Source organism: Bos indicus x Bos taurus, chromosome 9, assembly GCF_003369695.1.
Source record: "Bos indicus x Bos taurus breed Angus x Brahman F1 hybrid chromosome 9, Bos_hybrid_MaternalHap_v2.0, whole genome shotgun sequence".
In the NCBI taxonomy this organism is placed as follows: Eukaryota; Metazoa; Chordata; class Mammalia; order Artiodactyla; family Bovidae; genus Bos; species Bos indicus x Bos taurus.
The window spans coordinates 40,857,035-40,872,439 of NC_040084.1; the positions used below are offsets into that span (position 1 = coordinate 40,857,035).

General features: G+C 38.6%; 1 protein-coding gene across 2 annotated transcripts; it reads left to right on the forward strand.

Annotated features, from left to right (window-relative positions):
- The first annotated feature begins 226 nt into the window (after positions 1-226).
- On the forward strand, positions 227-12,793 carry CD164 (CD164 molecule). 2 transcript variants are annotated; one of them, XM_027551253.1, is made up of 6 exons: positions 227-529; positions 3,567-3,641; positions 4,856-4,927; positions 6,314-6,349; positions 9,365-9,421; positions 10,293-12,793. In XM_027551253.1, the coding sequence occupies exons 1-6, from the start codon at positions 340-342 to the stop codon at positions 10,457-10,459; spliced, it is 597 nt and encodes a 198-aa protein (XP_027407054.1). In that variant the 5' UTR covers positions 227-339; the 3' UTR covers positions 10,460-12,793. The 2 variants fall into 2 exon arrangements, with proteins under 2 accessions (XP_027407054.1, XP_027407055.1); XM_027551254.1 differs by lacking the exon at positions 6,314-6,349 and having other exon boundaries at positions 232-529.
- Positions 12,794-15,405: the final 2,612 nt, after the last annotated feature.

The window sequence follows — 15,405 nt, forward strand, 5'->3', positions numbered from 1 at the left end:
CTTCTCTATTGCAGGAACGAGAAAAGCCCGGCAGCGCCCTGTGTGGCAACCTGAGGGCAAAGAAAAGAGTTTCCTGTATCTGGCCAGTTTCTTCGATTGGCCAATACAGTCGCCTGAGAGAAAACCTTTCCTCGGTTTCCTCTCGGTTCCTCCATCCCCCTCCTCCCAGAGGATTCCACTTGGTATTGCCGGCGCCCCGCCTTCGCACGCCGCCCTCAAGTGACGCCGGCGCGATCCCGCTGGGGGAGTGGAGTCTCGGAGGCGACGCTGCAGTGGACAGAGGGACGGACGCAGCCAGGTTGTCCCAGCTTTCGCTCTAGCGCCAGCGCGGAGGACGCGATGTCTGGGCTGTCTCGCCCGCTGCTTTTGGCCGTCGGCTGCCTGGCCGCGCTCTGCGTAATCACAGCGGCTGGGAACACCACCCTGGCCCCGAACGTGACTACAGCCTCGTCTCCACCGCCCACCACCACGACAGTCCCGGTGTCACCGACGACTCTCTCGCCGCTGCCGGTCACCACTCCAGCACCAGGTGGGCGCCGGCCCAACGGGCTTTCTGCGCTCGCCCGCCCGCCAGTCGGGCCGAGCGGCCGTCCCTGCGTGTGGTGCGCGGGGCCGGGGCGGGCCGCGGTCCGGCAACATGGCGGCCCGTCCGAGTCCGGCTGGGGCCGGGCCGAGGTGGCCGCGGTTGCGGAGTGCCCTGGTTGGAAGGGTTGGGGGAGCCTCGGAGGGCGTAGGGTTGTTTGCGACCCCACAGTGTTCGGCGCCGAGGTGTTGTATAAAAGCGCCTAGTAATCCCCAGCCTCACGTGAGGCTCTGAAGAGGGGACGTGGCTTCCTTCTGCGGTGGCGGCAGTGAGGTTGATTGGGGGGCGAGGCGACCGCCTCCAAAGTTAGCGATGAGACCCAACTCCCTCTCCCCGAGGTTAGTCGTTTGTGTCCACCCGGGCAACCCAGGTCGTCTTTTCGAAGGGAGGTTTCTCCCGAAGTTGGCGAAAGAAGGAAAGAGAGGTGGGAGACAAAAATCCGCGCTGGTGTCTCAGTCCTGGGTCTGAAAAAATTAGTCGCTTGGGACTTAATTACATAGATTTTGCAGGATATATCTGAAGTTTGAGCATTTAATTAATTAAAACTTTATACTCGGTGCTGTGTGCAAAGGAGGAAAAGTACCTATTTGTGTACCCGGTGTTTCGCGTATATCTCTTAGTAATTTAGGCTAAACTGGAAGATAAGTGGTGAAACCTAGGAGCTGGATGGAGATAAAGTAATTCCACTAGAATCCTGTGTTTAGAGATTGTGAAGCTGACATTGGAACCCAGGTCAATCGATTTTTCAGAACCCGATCGGGACCTTTCGTTAAGCTCTGACTCCATTTGGGGACTGGTTGAAACGTACGCTGAGAGTCTTACAGCAGAAAAATCAATGTCATGACAACACGCGCAACGGAGGGGGAGATAAATTTGAGTTAATAAAGTGAAGGCCCTCCCTAGATATTTAAAACTTAAGAGTCCAGTTTGATGGGTTATCCTAGTTAATACTGGGTAAGGAGTAACATATTGACCTAAGAATTGCTGCAGTGTAAGAATTTTTTTCCAGGCCGATCTATTTGAAAATATCTTCTCTAGTTTTTGTGTTTTATAGGGGTTTAAATAAAACATATAATGAAAGATTGTAAACATCTTTTAATGAGGAATGCAGTACAGTACTGGAGATTCTAACCTCACTATTTCCAAGATGATAGAGCAGAATTTGTTTTGTGCTCTTTTGGTACTTTCCTCCTAGAATTTTTTTTTTTTTTTTGGTAGGGTGTGTGTGTGTGTTTGAAGAGAGGTTTGGAGATACGTTAATTGTATTTGTGTATTTTGAAATGAGTGCAAAGGAGATGATTAGTCTCTTCTGTTAAGTGGTGGTTGGATACACTGCAGTCTGAAAGGCAGCAGTTTAGTTCATTGTAAGTAACACACGCTATGCTAACCAAGCATTCATTACAAGCACAAAAGATTTTAAACTAGCGTTTTTCAGGTGTATACAAACCTCTGAACGAACTTACTTTGCAACTCTCCTCCTACCCCTAAAAAAGTACTGTATTTGTTCCAATTTCTGATAAATATTGAAATGCAATTCCTCTTTGCAGAACTCTTTTTTTAGGCAGGGGGAAAGCAAATGAGAATATTTTTGGAGGCACCTAGCTTCTAGGAAAGTGTAGAGCCCAGTTCCATAGTCCAGACACTGAATTGTATGTAGCCTTCTTCAGTGTTCTGTCTCAGAGCTGTTTGGCTTAAGTTATTGACAAAGACCATGCTAACTTGTTAAATTTTGTGAATGTAGCCCCTTCCAGGTGAGTTGTCTCTTATCCTCTCATGGAAAACCCTGGAAAGCTTGGATCATTTGTGTTTATGATCTCAGGTTTTTCAGAGTAGACATCATCGGAGCTTGGGTTCAACCTATAATAAATCTTTATTACTATTAAAAATTCCATTTCACATCTGGTGTTTGGGGGCGGTGATTTCCCTGTGTGTAGTGTTGGCCTTCTAACAGCCTTTTTTCCAATTTTTTTCTTTTTTAAAAATGCCTCAAGAAACTGAGCATCTGAAATTTTTGCTGTGCACAAGGGGTTGTTTAGATAGGCACCATGAAGTATTGAGTGTTAACACTAGCTTGTGCTTTGTTCCCCCTTTCTCTTGAGTTGCCTTCTGGTTTCATAAGTCTTTTATAATGATTGGAAAGAATTTTTTAGTAAACCGCTTTATAGTTTTGTGGGGTTTTTTATGTGTCTGGTTTAAAAATACATAAGATCTACCCTCTTAATAGCTTTTAAAAAGAAGATATTTTTGTTCTTTATTTTTGACTATGCTGGGTCGTCTTTGTTGCTAGGTGCCAGCTTTTTCTAGTTTCCTCCTGCAGAGGTGACCTCTCTCGGTGGGGTGGCTTGTCTTGTTTCAGAGCACAGACTCTAGGTGTGCCCTTCTGATACAGGGGCTTAGTTGCCCTGAGGCGTGTGGGGTCTTCCCTGATCAGGGATGGGATCAGTAACCCCAGCATTGCAAAGCGGATTCCAAACCACTGGACCAACAGGGAAGCCCTCGTAATAGATTTGTAAGTGTACTGTACCATAATAAACTAGAAGCACAGATCTCCAGAAGTTTTCATCTTGTTTGAAACTTTGTACTCATTGAACAGCAAACATTTTCCCCTCTCCCAGCCCCTGACAACCACCATTTTACATTCTGCTTCAGACTTTGACTATTTTAGATACTTAATGTGAGTAGAGTCGTGCAGTGTTTGTCCTTCTGTGACCAGGTAATTTTATTCATCATAATGTCCTCAAGGTTCATCCATGTTTTAGTGTATAACAGGATTTCTTTTTTTTTAATGGCTGAATAATATTCTCTTGTGTAGCACATTTGTATCCATTCCTCTGTGAATGAGTTATAAAGTTTTGCCATTTCTGTGAAAAAGTAAGTCTGGTAGTGTATGCAGTGCTTGCTGCTGTTTAACAAAGATAAGTAGTACAGACTCGGAATGAGCTACCGATTGATGGATTTTATGTATTTTAACTCCCACCCCTAGATATCTGTGGAAGCCGAAACAGTTGTGTTTCCTGTGTTGATGGTAATGCTACCTGCTTTTGGATAGAATGTAAAGGTAAGATCTTTGGGTTTGCTTTAATTTTGAGAATGCTATATTGTTTTGTTCTAACATTTTAAAAAATTGCTGCAAGGTATTCTTGAACATTTGGAAATGTAAAACATTTAGGATGGTGGGCACTGTTTGTTTTGCAAATCGAATACTTTTCCTTTAAAATATCAGTTGCTTAATATTCCCCCTAAAATCTTTTGTTGTCTCCCATGCTTGTCTCCCATGTCTCCCATGCTCCCCCCTTTAATTTCTTAGGCTTGATAGTTAAGGCTCAATACCTTTAAAAGGAAGAGAAATTTTAGACCTTTGTGGTTAGGTTAAGTGTACTAGTACACTGAAATTAGCCATGAAAGAAAGTTAAGGGATTTTCCCCTGAAAACTGTTGCCCTGAAAAATGTTTGAACCATATTTATCTTCTGCAAATATAAGATGGTTGAATTTTTTCTTATTGGTAAAATAATCTCTCAGGTTTCCTTTTTATATAAAGAAAAATCCAAAGCTACATGGTATTAAACTTTGTTATTCTTCATTGAAAAATTTAAGAGTTCTGGAAATTATATCAGTATGTAAGAAAGTTTAAGAACCTCTTAAAAATAAGGAATTAGCCTAAGTTTGAATTGAATTAACTTTTTTGTTATATAAGGGTCACTTTTCTTTAGGTCATAAAATGGAATTTAAGAGTGTGCCCCTCCCCTCTTGTATGACAGGATCGGCAAGTTCTGGAGATTGGATGCCTTACCATTGAATATGTTGGGGAAAACTTTCTCTTACTCTTGCTACACATCTTCCCATCCAGGAAAGCAGTTTTAGAAAGTGTAGAAGACTAAAGCAGAGGTCTGGAACAGAGCTGCTGCTCTGGAGCACCTCCCATGTTTACTAAGCCTTTATTAGTTTCTAAGCACTTCTCCCTACTGACTCAGCCCTCTTGTGAATTCTAGCAACCTTCGTTATACCACAGTTCTGAGGTCTGTGTGTTTCTGACTTATCTGTTCAGTATATTCATGTGGATTTTAGAAGGATGTTTGGAGAGATCCTGTGTAGTATTTAAAACAATGGGGAAAAGATAATAATGGAGTATTTGTGAACTTCTAGAGAGTTTGTACTTGAGTTCTATTTTGGGGAGGAACTCTGGAGCATAGTAACAAAGTCAGAGATAACATAAGTGAGTAATTGATATTCTTCTTTCCTTCATCCCACACCACCCTCACTTCCCATAACAGGTAAAAGCTACTGTTCAGATAATTCAACAGCTGGTGATTGCAAGGTGGTGAACACCACAGGATTCTGTTCTGGTAAGTGTTCACTTTGGTATCTGAGAAGAGGAGATGAGGAAGATCATTGCCTTAGGAAACCTTATTTCAATATTTGGTTTGAAGCATTTCCATAATTCTATCTTGCAAGAAATTTGGATCTTAATAGCATATTCATACTCATTGCATTGAAGCTTGATTTAGTCGTTGGGTGGTACATAATGTGGAATGCTGTAAGTACAGATATCTGTTCCTCTACTTTATTTTTCTTTAACCTCTTCCAGATACTCACTGAATTTTAGACCCTCTCTATTTGCTGCATTTTACAGGCTTGAACAACATTGTTCTGTCACTTTCTTTATTATGGTACTGGTGATTATCACAGTCAGCTTAGTTTTTGCTGTGATTAAATGAATCCCTGCTTTATTCATCCGTTTTCTGTATTTTAGTTTGAGAAACTTGATGGTTTAACCTTTCATCTTTGCCCAGGAAATAGTTAAAATTCCTGGATGAAAGCTGGTTTTTCTAAAAAGATTATAAATTAATGGGAAAGTCAAATTCCTAATTTGGTATATTAATAATTAAATAGAATAAAAGATTTTTCTAGAGTAAATAACCTTCAAGTCTACCTGTAACTAGTTTCAGTAGTCATTTCCCCTTCCCTTCCCTCACCCCAACTTGAACTTTCTAACTGAAACTTTCCTTAGATTGAGATCAGTTATACCCTACATACAGTCCATAATATGGTTTAGGTAGTAAATGAATGAATAGTTTTAGTATTTAATTATATGATAATATTGCTTAGAAATAAGAGTATAAAATTTTAAAATATGTTAAGGAAAAATTGAATAATTCTATTCATTTGGCCATCAAGGACACAAAACTCCAAATTAAAGTGGTTTAATTGATAAGATTAATTTGGCTCTCATGTAAAGGAAATCTGGGCTTGAGTGGAGCTAGCAGGCTAGAGTAGCATCTGCAATCATTAGAGTCCCAGGCTCTTTCTATGCTTTTACTGTGTCATTCCTCAGAAATGGCTTTGCCCTTATTGTCCAAGGTGAATGCTCATGTTCCAGCCATCAGAATGGTTTTTCTGCCAACAGGAAGAGGAAAGGAAAGTGAGAGACCTGTGTCTACCTTACGGATGCTTTCTAGCAGTTACACATGGCTACCTAGCTGCAGGGGAGACTAAGAAATGTTTTTGCAGGGGAGGGTGTCACTAAAAATTGGTGCTGTTTCTAAAGAATGGAGGACCGATGTTGGGACAGCAACTGTCTGTCTCCTCCATAGGTGGTACTAAAATGAAAAAATTGTAAAAGTACTCAAATGACTGCAGGTTGGGAAATAGTGTTATAGACTATGATATTTTAGCAGCTTTGATTATGATATTTTAGACAGCTTTGACTTACATGTTTGTTTTTTAAATAGTGCCCACTACCACACCAACGCCAACCAATTCTACAGGTAATACAAGATAATTGACTCTTTTCCTCCTCCTTTGAGGGTTTTTTAAACTTTTGTTGATGAGTAACTTTAGTAATTAATACCTAAAAATCATTAGTTTAATTTTAAAAATGAGTAGACATTTAGTCTTGGACTGCAATAATTACATTAATATGTACTGTTTGTGACAGACGGATAACTGTAGTGTTTCACGTTCATTGAATCTGAACAGATTTGTTGTAGTTTTGTACATTGAGTCTGAAAACTGCGTTTTGTGGATTTTGTGGAACTCTTAAGGAAATACAGAAGCCTAAAGGAAATTAATTCTTGTCATCCATAGGTACACCAAAATGTCTTCAGTTCTTTCAGAACTAACTATATTTATATCTATAGATTCCTAATAAATACACTTATTAGGAAATTGGTTGACATGCCCATGCACATTTGAATTGCCTTCGTACTGCACATGTAGTTGTATGCACTTTACTCATCTACTCTTAGTTGGATAGGTCATCTTTCATTCTCTGTGCAGTGAATATCTTACAGGAAAATACTTGCTGTCAGCTCTGGTAGGATTGATTCAAACAGCATTCTGGGTCAGAGGATATGATAATCTTAAGGCTCTTAATACTGTTTGCTTTCCAGAAACCGGAAAGTTTTTAAACCACACCTTCAACAGCATTCCCTGGTGGCTCAACTGGTAAAGAATCCGCCTGCAATGCAGGATACCTGGCTTTGAGCCCTGGGTTGAGAAGATCCCTGGAGAAGGGAACAGCTACCCACTCCAGTATTCTGGCCTGGAGAATTCCATGGACTGTACAGTCCATGGGGTTGCAAAGGAGTCGAACACAACTGAGTGACTGTCACTTCACTTCAACAGCATTAAATATTATCTCCTTGTATAAATTTTTTACCAGTTTAATAGAGTAAATAAAAACATCTACTCCAGGACAAGTACTAGGTTAGAAGATAGGGACATAGGAACAGAAGTAAGATAGTATTTTGTCTCTTGTAGGAACTATGAAAGGTCAGAAAGCACAGTGTGTTGGGGTATTTGTGGGAAGGTGTGTGTGTTGAGTAATATGTGGTGACAACTTCCTGGAGATGTTGACAGTCTGAGTCTTGAAGTTACCTGGTAAAATAAGAGGGGAACTTCCCAAGTAGAGCAGGGCAGACAGCACATGTGAAGGAGAGGTGAAAGAGTGTAATATAATAAAGTCAGGGAATTGCATTTGGAGTATCCAGTAATAAGATGAGAACAAGCACGACAATCAACAGGTCAAGAGCCAGACTGAGAAGTGCCATTGTATGCCTTGCTGGCATGTTTAAACCATGTAGATCATATGATGAGATTTGCATTATAATAACTTATTCTGTGTAGAGAGGCTTTTGGAAAGAGGCAAGATTGAACACAGATGGGTATTCCGTTGTGATAATTCTAGAGAACTGTTTTTAAAAATGAGGGCAACTTCTACAAGTATCTAAAAATTAAACCTCATAGCCCTGTCTTCATTGATTATGTAGTAGGCTTCTAGTGCTTCAGAGATTGAAACCAATGCAAATTAAAAAATAATTTTTTTTGCCATGTTCAGAGGGTGAATACTACTACTACTAAGTCGCTTCAGTCGTGTCCGACTCTGTGTGACCCCATAGACGGCAGCCCACCAGGCTCCCCCGTCCCTGGGATTCTCCAGGCAACAGTACTGGAGTGGGTTGCCATTTCCTTCTCCAATGCATGAAAGTGAAAAGTGAAAGGAAGTCGCCCAGTCGTGTCCAACTCTTAGTGACCCCATGGACTGCAGCCCACCAGGCTCCTCCGTACATGGGATTTTCCAGGCAAGAGTACTGGAGTGCGGTGCCCGAATAGTGAGACACAAATGGCAAATTTGCGAATTTTTTCTCCCAGTGTTGTCAGACAAAATTAGTAATAGTATTTTAGTATTGTAAAGGACTTGATACATGTTTAATTTATAAAGTACATTTTTTTGTGGTTTCACAAAAGGTACAAGTAAGGAAAACTTTGAACAGATTATGAGTCTTAAAATAACCATACCCTCTAATCTAGGAAATCTGTATAAGAATCCATCCTATCAGAGAGGAGATCACATATTTCCCTGTGAGATGTTCATAGCTTGGAGAAATGAAAGATGACCTAACTGTCCAACCAAGAGTGGGACCACAGTGCTTACAATGACAGAGAAAGGAGTACAAATAAGTGTGTGCACATATCATAGTGTTTACTAATGTTTATTGGTAGTATTGATACTGTCTGAAGTCTCTTTTAACATAGTGCTGTAGTTCCTAAAATGTATTTACATTCAAACTTATTCTTCCCATGAGTGTGCATTTCTTTAGAGACACCAGAAGATAATTGTTTGAACTCATGTGCTACAGTAGAGGAGAGCTTACCCTTGGGCTCTTAACATCATTTAGATGAGGGAAATTAGGGCCTTAGGGCACCTGTTCTTATAAATAAAAATTTTGGAACACAGCCATGTGGATTCATCTGCTCCTTGTCTTTGGCTGCTTGTGTATTACACCGTGCACAAAGTCTAAAGTGTTTATTGTCTGCCTCGTTAAGAAGTTTGCCAAACCCCTGAAATGAAGAAGATAAATCTTGATATCTACTTTAAGAAATACTGAATTGTATTCGTTTCTTACCATAACTTACTAAGTTAATGGGTTTTGTCTTAGAAGCAGGATTATTGAGAAAGAACCAATAGTTCCCTCACCTAAATTCTTGCCCACCTATGTGTTTTTTTTGCAAACTGTATCCAGGTGTATATATAAATTTTTATATATGTACATAGATGCTAACATAGATACAACTTGATGATTGCTTAATGTTTTAGAATACACTTCAAAGCTAATGTTCTGAATGTGCAGATATGTTAGTAAACCATTAACTGAGATTTGGCCTTTATTCTGTTAAAAAAAACAACTGGAAGCATGTTGAAGTGGTAGTTATGTTTTTAAAAGATAGATGCTAGATAATTGAGAAATTTAAGTTTTTAATACATTTCATTTGCATTCCAGCTAAAACCACAACTCTGCCTTCCACTACTACAACTTCCACCACAGCTACTACATCAGGTAATTGTGGGTTTTAAAACTAAGTGAGATAGGATGTGTGTGCAGTGTTAGCTTTTACTATTTGTTATCATGTCCCAATTTTATTCTTAAATAGTTAGGAACTGAAATTCATCTCTTAGATTTGGAAGACCAAGGTAGTAGGCTGTTAAAGCAATAAGGATAGGTTTGCTGAGAGTCCTCTAAAACATTTTAAAATTGTAATCACATTTGGCGTGAAATGTTAGAATTAAATAGTAACGGTTTTCTAAAACCCTTTTAGTACAATCGGTAGGTAAAATCTAATTTCTTATAACTTAAAAATTAAACACTGATTACTGTTGGAGATTGGTTGTGTGCTGTATTAGACTGTGTCAATTTGAAGATAATATAGCCATCCTTTTTACTTCTAGGTAATACTGAAAATTTTGGTTCTGTGAATTTTTTTGGCTTTATTAAGATTATTTTTGTAATTTGAAAACCTGTAATCAAATTTTCATTTACCTTTTATAAATTTAGAAAAATGCAAAGTATGAATTTTAAACACATATTAATATTTACTCTAGCAATTAACTAAGATATGTAGTCTGAAGAAACTGCAAATTTTAAAAGTGCTTAATATGTTCACAGGGCATAATGTGCCAAGAGAATAAATTTTCCTTTTCATATTTGAAATTATATTAGCACCATTGACCACTTGATGTTGGATAGAATGAAGAGTGGGATTGATAAATGATTGTCTTCCTCAATTAGGAAGCTGTTGACACAAGAGGAAATACTTTATAGAAACACATGACAAAAAGCCTCAGATGAGTCTTGAAATTATCATAGAGGATCATGAGACTTCCTGAGTATCTTACTAAGTATTGTTATTTCTTTTATCTCATTTAACCAGGTACAACTAATACCACTCTATCTCCAACTATACAACCTACGCGGAAGTCTACCTTTGATGCAGCCAGTTTCATTGGAGGAATTGTCCTTGTCTTGGGTGTGCAGGCTGTAATTTTCTTTCTCTATAAATTCTGCAAATCTAAAGAACGAAACTACCACACTCTGTAAAGAGACCCACTAAATTAACAAGGACTGGCGTGTAACTCACTGAAACCAAAATATTATCTTTCAAGATGTCCCACATGGAAGACGCTATTCTAGGATCTTTAATTTTTCAAAGGATGCATATAGGAGCATCACCCTTGAAGAAGAATCAGTTCAGTCACTTTGCTCAACGGGCCTATTTAAAGTACGCTGCATGAGTCCTTGTGGCTGTCTTTCATTTTACATGGCTGCTGCTGTGGGATTGTGTTCTCTCTGCTTGACATGCCAAATGTAACTTTAAGTGATGGAAAACATTGTCCTGCGCAGACAACCTCATGACTCTTTTGGCAATTTAAATGTAATCATTTTAAGCCTGAAAGCTGCATTATTTTCATCCTAACTCAGGATGTAGTTTAGTGACCAGAATTGAGAAGAATGTGCCAAATGAGCATCAGTCAGGTGGATTTTTGGCTATCGTTTCAAAAGTGGAATAAATTTATAAATTTAGTACCCTTAGAGTAAAATTTTGTGCTTGATAACAGTTATTTTTTTCTACATTAGAAAAAAAGATGCCACACAGGGAATTACATTCCAGATTTAAAGAAATGAGAGGATACACAACATGAAAAGTATAGCAGGTTATTGTTCATACTTGTAAAGCACCTTATATCATTGAGAAATAAAGAACAGTGCCTTAAAAGACAGACTGAAAGGTAGACTGTAACTTAAAAATGTTGGTGATTTGTTCTTTTACGTTAATGAAGGGAAAAGTTGGTTTGAGGATGTAACTGTTGATGTGAGCAGTAGTAAACCTGCTTTTAGATACCATACTATTAGTATTTAATTGAAAACTTAGCTACTTTATTTCAAGCCTGAGTGACTTAAATGATGTTCTACAGAGTCGAAAGCCTTCATCTATTGGACCTCCCACCGTTTTTCTTACGGCTGTTAAAAAGTATAAAGATAAAGTTGATTTAATTGTGTTTTCCTTTGTACTTCAAAAAAGTATCCTAACACTGTTGTACCTTAAAAAGATTTCCACTGAGCTTTTTTGAAAAGTAACTTCTATAAGACAAGGAAGAAATAAGTTGTTTTACAATCATTTACTAACTCTTTAAATGAGACAGTCATTTTAAGTTTTGAAATAGCAAATGTGAGCAGTATAATTTCAGAAAAAATTTAGTTGATCAGATGACTAAATTTTTATTGATAATTGCCCTGGATAAACAGATTGAACTTTTTGTTTCTCCTCTCCCAGGCTTTCTTCTTAGTTTCAATTCCTGTTGTAGGAAAAGCATGTGTACTTTTTATTTTTTAGTTTCCTCATGAAGCACTAGTTTTTTTTCAGGTTGAGGGATATTTCTTCCCTGCCTTTGACACATTGGATTAGTTCAGGGGCTTAAATCAGTTTAAAATGAACTTTTGCTTTTCTAGGTCATTAAGATGTTTTGTTTTAGTTTCTTTAGCCTGTAGGGGCCGATTTTAGTACTGGTTTTCAATATTTTATAGTACAAGACAAGTTGCTTTGGTCCATTTCATAAGCCAGAATTCCTTATATTTAGATAATTAAAGGTTCTTAAAGTGAAGATTTACTGTTTCTTTGTTACTTGCTGGTACAGCTAAAGTTTGTTTTACTTGCACATTTGTACATATACCTAATGTTTTCAAGTGCCTTAATTGTTTAAAATCTCTGGCTTCAAAGGTTTTTGGGAAAAGGTAGGCTTACCTCACATTTTTGTGTTTCTCTCAGTAGTGATATTCTAGGTACCTCACAAAAATTTTTATTATGGTGCCATGGCTGTTAGCTTTTAGTAATTGCTTTAAGTACAAAATTCAGTTGAAAATACACAGAATTTCCATTCTCCCAAAGGGGTAAAAATTAGCTACAATGGTGTAATTGTCATTTACTTAGATACGAATACCTTGCCACACATTAATGTTAACGCTATAGCTATTTCTGTGAAAATGTAGCTGACGAAGCCTCTCATCTTCTGTAGTTTTGAATACTGCTCTAACAGAATCATAATATGGAATTAGATTTTACAAGAAGAGCTCTTAAAGTGAACTCACAGCCTTTTCCCCTCTTGAGCAGTTTAGTATCTTGAGCCATTAATGATTTGGTTTTTTTTTTTTTTTTAATCCAGAAAGTATACAGAAACATTTTCAGATTTTTCACCTGATTTGTTCATGCAGATTGTAGTTCTATTAAAATCCCATATCTTACCTTATGGATAATTGTTGCACAGGCAGACACTGCTGTATTTAGAAATTTCTATTTCAGTTCATTAAAAACTGCAAAACCAATCTGTATCATGTACCAAACCAATCTAAAATAAATCTACATGTTTATTGGGTTAATCTGCTTTTTTTTTATTAACTGAAGTGTGTGTGTATATTTTGACTATGGAATTTAATGCTAGTGAATTTACCTTAGTCTTGTTGGGAATGGCTTGTCTACTCAGTGTTTCATTGCTCCTCGAGACCAGCAGATAGTAGCTAAGGGATGTTTTTACCGGTGGAGAACAGAGCCTTAGAAAGGATAGTTGGAGGGAGGACTTGGTTTGCCTTGCTATTGACAAAAAAGTTGATCTTCCTCAAATAGAAATCATCTACTTAGGTGCTAGTTTACCAAGTATTTATGAGAATACCATCTGCTGTTAGATATCTGAAAGCTTGTTTGCGACTTTCTGCCTCATTCAGATTGCATGTAAAGTAAAATTGGGTTTCTATTCAGAGTCTTTGGTATAAATATTTAGTACCAAGCCACATGCTGGTATGTGAAATCTGATTCTGTAGGCCCATGTTTGGGGCAAAATTACATTCTATATGAAATTGCAGAACTTGGACTAAAGAAGAGAGAATAAACACTCTTCTATCAGCCTTAAAGCCCAGAAGAGTGGATTGAAGACCCCTAGAACATTGCTAAAGACAAACTGTTACTTTGATGAGCATGGTGTTCACAGTAGATGGGGTGTTTTGTTTTTTGTTACTGTTTTAATGATTGATGTCCTGTGTATTACCCGTGTAGTTACTATGCCTGTGCTCTTCCTTCATTTGTGTAGGTACCATGTTGCTGCTGGTATTCACCTTCTGCCTAAAGGATGTCTTTTAACCTTCAACATTTCTAGTTTTGTTGGTACAGATACTGGTTATGAGTTCTTACAGTTTTTGTGTGCTTTCGTTTTTGAATGATTTCATTGGATAGAGTTCTAGGTTGACATTTTTGCTTTTAGTCCTTTAATAATGATGATCCAGCATCTCACATGCATTGTGTCCTATGAGAAATCTCATCTTTATCTTTTGTTCCTCAGTACGTGTCTTTTTTTTCCTCTTGCTTTTACAAGATTTTTCTCCTTATCACTTGTTTTGAGCATTTTGATTGTAATGTGCTATGCTGTAGTCTGTTTGGTCAAAGCTATGGTTTCTCTAGTAGTCATGTATGGATGTGAGAGTTGGACTGTAAAGCTGAGGGCTGAAGAATTGATTTTTGAACTGTGGTGTTGGAGAAGACTCTTGAGAGTCCTTTGGACTGCAAGATCAAACCAGTCCATCCTAAAGGAAATCAGTCCTGAATATTCATTGGGAGGACTGATGCTGAAGCTGAAACTCCAATACTTTGTCCACCTGATGGGAAGAACTGACTCATTCGAAAAGACCCTGATGCTGGGAAAGGTTGAAGTCAGGAGAAGGGGCCGACAGAGGATGAGATGGTTGGAGATGGTGGGATGACATCACCTACTCCATGGACATGAGATTGAGCAAGCTCCAGGAGTTGGTGATGAACAGGGAAGCCTGGCATGCTGCAGTCCATGGGGTTGCAATGAGTCAGACACGACTGAGCTGAACTGAACTGATGCTGTTTTGTTTCTTGTGGCTGAGGTTTGTTGCGTGTCTTGGATTTGTGGTTTTTCATCAGATTTGGAAAACTTTCAGCTATTATTTTTTCAGGTATCTTTTTCTGTCCTTCCCATTCTCTGTGCTGGGGACTTCAGTTCCACAGAGGCTGCTAGAAGGTGACTTAAAATTTACCCATGCACTGTTTTGGTTTTTTTTTCTACTTCATGTCAGATTATTACCGTCTTTAAATTCACTAATACTTTCTTCTACTGTGTTTAATCTATTGTTAATCTTACCTGGAGTCTTTTCACTTCAGATGTCTTCATTTTTAAAAGTTCAGTTTGGGTGTTTTTCATATTTCCACATATTCCAGCTTTACGTTTTGAACATGTATCAATTTTTAACATCTGGGTCAGTTTCTATTGATTTTTTTCTCACTATAAGTCATAACTTTCCCGTTGCTTTGTATGCTTGGTAGTTTCTTATTGCATACCAGATGTAAATTTTAACTTGTCGGGTGCTGGTTATTTTTGTTCTGGGACATAGTTAAATTTCTTGACAGCAGTTGGCTCCTTTCAGATCTTGCTTTTTAAGCTTTGTTAAGAGAGCAGAACATTTGTTCTAGGATTAATTGTTCCCCAGTTCTGCATTGGCTAATTATCTACCCAGTGCTCCCTGGATTAAGAGGCTTTCTGGTCTGGGTTAGTGGAAACAGCCTCTACTCCTGGCCTTGTGTGCGTTCCAAGTACTATTTCCTCTAAACCTTTCCCCAGCCTTGGATAGTTTGCTCGTGTACGTGTCCTGACCAGTACATTGTTGAATACCTGAGGGGTACCTTCTGCAGGTCTCTGGAGTTCTCCTTTGTGTAGTTCTCCCCTCCCTGGTTCTCTGCCCTGGGAACTCTATCTGCTTTCACCTCCCTTAACTCTCAGCTCCATCTCAACTCAGGGAAGTCCACTGATTTCTGCCTAGGTGTTGCCTTCCTGCATCATGGCTTAGAAATTCAAGGCAGTAAGCTGGGTTGGTGGTTTCCTTTTTTTCAAGGATCACTGTTCTTTGGCTGAAGTCCGGTGTGTTGAAAACCACTGTTTAATGTGTTTTGCCTAGTTTTTCATTTGTTTCTTGGTATATCC